The sequence below is a fragment of the Vicia villosa genome, linkage group LG4, assembly GCF_029867415.1.
Source record: "Vicia villosa cultivar HV-30 ecotype Madison, WI linkage group LG4, Vvil1.0, whole genome shotgun sequence".
Lineage (NCBI taxonomy): Eukaryota > Viridiplantae > Streptophyta > Magnoliopsida > Fabales > Fabaceae > Vicia > Vicia villosa.
In genome coordinates this window covers 153,013,153-153,016,522 of record NC_081183.1, presented here as the reverse complement: position 1 = coordinate 153,016,522, position 3,370 = coordinate 153,013,153, and the positions used below count along the sequence as shown (strand labels likewise).

At 36.1% G+C, this 3,370-nt stretch overlaps 1 protein-coding gene across 1 annotated transcript; it reads right to left on the bottom strand.

Moving 5' to 3' along the window:
- Positions 1-1,959: 1,959 nt before the first annotated feature.
- LOC131598106 (uncharacterized) lies at positions 1,960-2,787 on the bottom strand. Its single transcript, XM_058870739.1, has one exon. It carries the CDS (start codon positions 2,785-2,787, stop codon positions 1,960-1,962), a length of 828 nt encoding a protein of 275 aa, XP_058726722.1.
- Between the last annotated feature and the right edge of the window lie 583 nt (positions 2,788-3,370).

The window sequence follows — 3,370 nt, the reverse complement described above, 5'->3', positions numbered from 1 at the left end:
GTACCATACGCCATCCACAGAGCAACTACACAGGATTCTTCACCAGGTTCTTTTGTTTTATTTATTTCTTTTATTGTTTTTTATTTATTTTCTTAATCTAATTAAAGGTTTCATCAATTAATTTATGTAATTTAATTAGAATATAAATTAGAGTTAGGATTATAATTAGGATGAGAATTATTTTCCCGATTATCTTTCCCGATTATTCGACTTAATTATTTAATTAATTTAAATTATAAAAATCACAAAAAACCTAGGATAGCTTATTAATGCATTAGAGTTCGCCCAATCCCACTGGCCGGTTGCCAAAGTATTAGGATTGGGGTTTTCTAACCGAATTAGGTTTTAGCCAAACAACTTTAGAATTTTATTCGCTTCGATTAAATTAATTGATCGCGGTGGGTAATAATCAATTAATTATTTAATAAATTAATATAATTCAAATACATATTATTTGGTTAAATGGTTTCAACTATTTTATTAGTTGCGATGATTAACTCTTTTATTTTTCTCATTCCAATTCGTTATTCTTTTTAATCGAATCAATCGATTACGAGGGGTAATGATGCAAATTAATTCATAAAAAATGGTTAAAAAATACTATTATTCATTATTAGTGATAATTGAATCAATCAATTAAAATTGGTAATTGAATCAATCGATTATTGCGGTTAATAATACAAATTAAAAATAGGGTTGTACGCCCAAAATCTAAAACAGTTCAAAACACATTAAATTCAATTCTAAGGCGTACAACTCTGTGCCCGAACTACGTTGACTCTGATTCTCCCTAAGGAGATACGTAGGCACTTGGATAACCAAGGCGAGTCCCCTTCCCTCTAAATCTCATTTTTCTTCCCGATTCATTTCCCTTAATTATTTAACCTTCGAAAGCATAAACCTTACCTTAATACTCTTAGCCATAAAACTGTGGACCTTAGATTCAAAGCCATAAGAAAGGGTTGAGGGTGCCTAACACCTTCCCTCGACCTGAATATAGTATCTTACCCTGATCTCTATACTGCGTAGGGTTTCCTACTCGCCCTTTAGAATAGGTGGCGACTCTAAAAACTTCATTTTTAGGGCAGGTTGCTACAGTTGGACTACCATTAATAATCACCGATATCTTGCTAGAGAAAACTATAGCCTCCATCCACCTCATCCACACATTCCCGAAACCCATCCTTCTCATCATGTACCTAAGAAAGCTCCAACTCACTTTATCATAGGCCTTTTCAAAATCGACTTTAAAAAGAAGGCACTCCTTTCCTTCTTTACTCGCGAAATCGACTAACTCATTAGCAATTAGCACTCCATCCATCATTTGCCTTCCCGGAACAAAAGCACTTTGGCAATTCGAAATGAGAGATGGAAGAACTTTCTTGATCCTAAAAGCCAAAAGTTTTGATATCATTTTGTAAATACTCCCCACAAGACATATAGGCCGGTATTCATCAAGAACCAAATGATTACTTTTCTTCGGAATAAGAGCAATAAAAGATGATGTAATACATTTAGACAACACGGCTCCGGAGAAAAAACTATTAAAACAAGCAAGAACATCTTCTTTTAGGAAGGACCAACACTTCTTAATAAAAAGAAGAGACATGCCATTCGGCCCCATACTTTTAGTGCCATCACAACTCCACACCGCCTCTTTAATTTCTTCAATCGAAAAAGGAACCTCAATCGACAAAGATTGCTCCTCACTCAAAGAATTAAAAACAATTCCATCCAACAAAGGTCTTTCAAAACAATCCTCCTTAAATTTGCTTTCAAAATGAGACTTCACCATTTCCTTCGCCTTATTAACCGAATTAACTACTCCTTCATTAGCATTCAACGAGCAAATACGATTTCTACGCCTCCTCTCCTTCACAACATTATGGAAAAATCTACTATTAGCATCTCCATCGTTTAGCCATTTCAACCTACTTTTTTGAATAAGCATGTTCTCTTTCAATTTAAGATTAAACCAAATGTTCTTAGATGAACCTCTTCCTCCCAATAGTCCCTATCATCCCACACATTCAAATCCTTCACATTCTCCTCAATCTCCAAGTCTATCTTACCGAAAACATTTTTTCCCACCATTTCAATCTCTTTAATTAACCGAAATTTCTCCTTCAAGACAAAATCTCCTCTCCCATGAACAATAATCTCTTCCCATTCCTTCTTAACAAAGTCAAAGAAACTCTTGTCATTAAACCATTCATTATTGAATTTGAATGGTTTTGGACCCCAATCTTCTTTATCAACCATCAACCTAACCGGGCAATGATCGGAAACATCTGTCAATCCTATCCATTGGTCGACAACTCCCCAAGACGAGATAACAAAATTGGAAACTAGAAATCGGTCAATTCTACTTTTAGATTTTCCATCCCCACTAAACCAAGAGATCCTCTTTCCTTTGCAAGGAACATCAACTAGGTCGGCTTTATCAATAAAATCCGAAAATTCCCTCCACTCCAAATTGTTACTTCTAGAAGAAACACCGCTTCTCTCACTTTGATTTTTCACCGCGTTAAAGTCTCCCCTTATAATCCATTCACCATCTTGATATTTGTTTTTCAACTCAAGCAACCGAGACCAAAAAATACGCTTAAGAGGCATGGAGCAAGCAGAGTACACATTGAAAATATAGTAACAATCTCCTTTCCATATAACTTTAGAACCAAGAAACCCTGGGCCACAAAAGCTAGCCAAAACAGTAACCGATTGGGTTCTCCAAATGGACTGCAAACCCCCATAAAAACCCTCCGAACCTGAAAAAGAGAAGTCCATATCATCCTCCCCCCACAAGCTTCTAAGCAAAGAAACCGTAATATCCGTCAATTTCGTTTCTTGAATAAGAAAGAAATCAGCCCTCCATTTTGAAATCAAACTTCTAATATTTTTTCTCTTAATCAAACTACCTTCTTAAGACCACCCTTGTCATTGTGATCAATAAAAACACCCAACTTAGCCATTTCCTTATTCATCCTATCATCACTATTCCTGCCAAAATTGGAAAGGGTCCTATTGTTACATCTAGCAATATCAGAGTCGACCAGTTGATAAGCGGAAGAAGCAGAATCGACGTTATCGTTGGAACCAAAAGAAACAACAACAGCGTGAGAAACAGAAACAGGGTTAGAGGATAAAACCTGTAGTGGATCACCAATCACATTAGCATCTTCCTTTAAAAGTATATTGGGCTTAAGAATGAAAGAAGTCTTTGTGGGCCTAACAACAGTACCTGCCTTGGCCCCACCCAAATCATTCAAATGTTTAATCAAAGGCTTTTTCTTAGACACTGCTTTACGATTCAATACCCCTTCCTCCTCACTCAAAAACGCAGCTCTGGATCTGTCTCTATCTGAGTAAA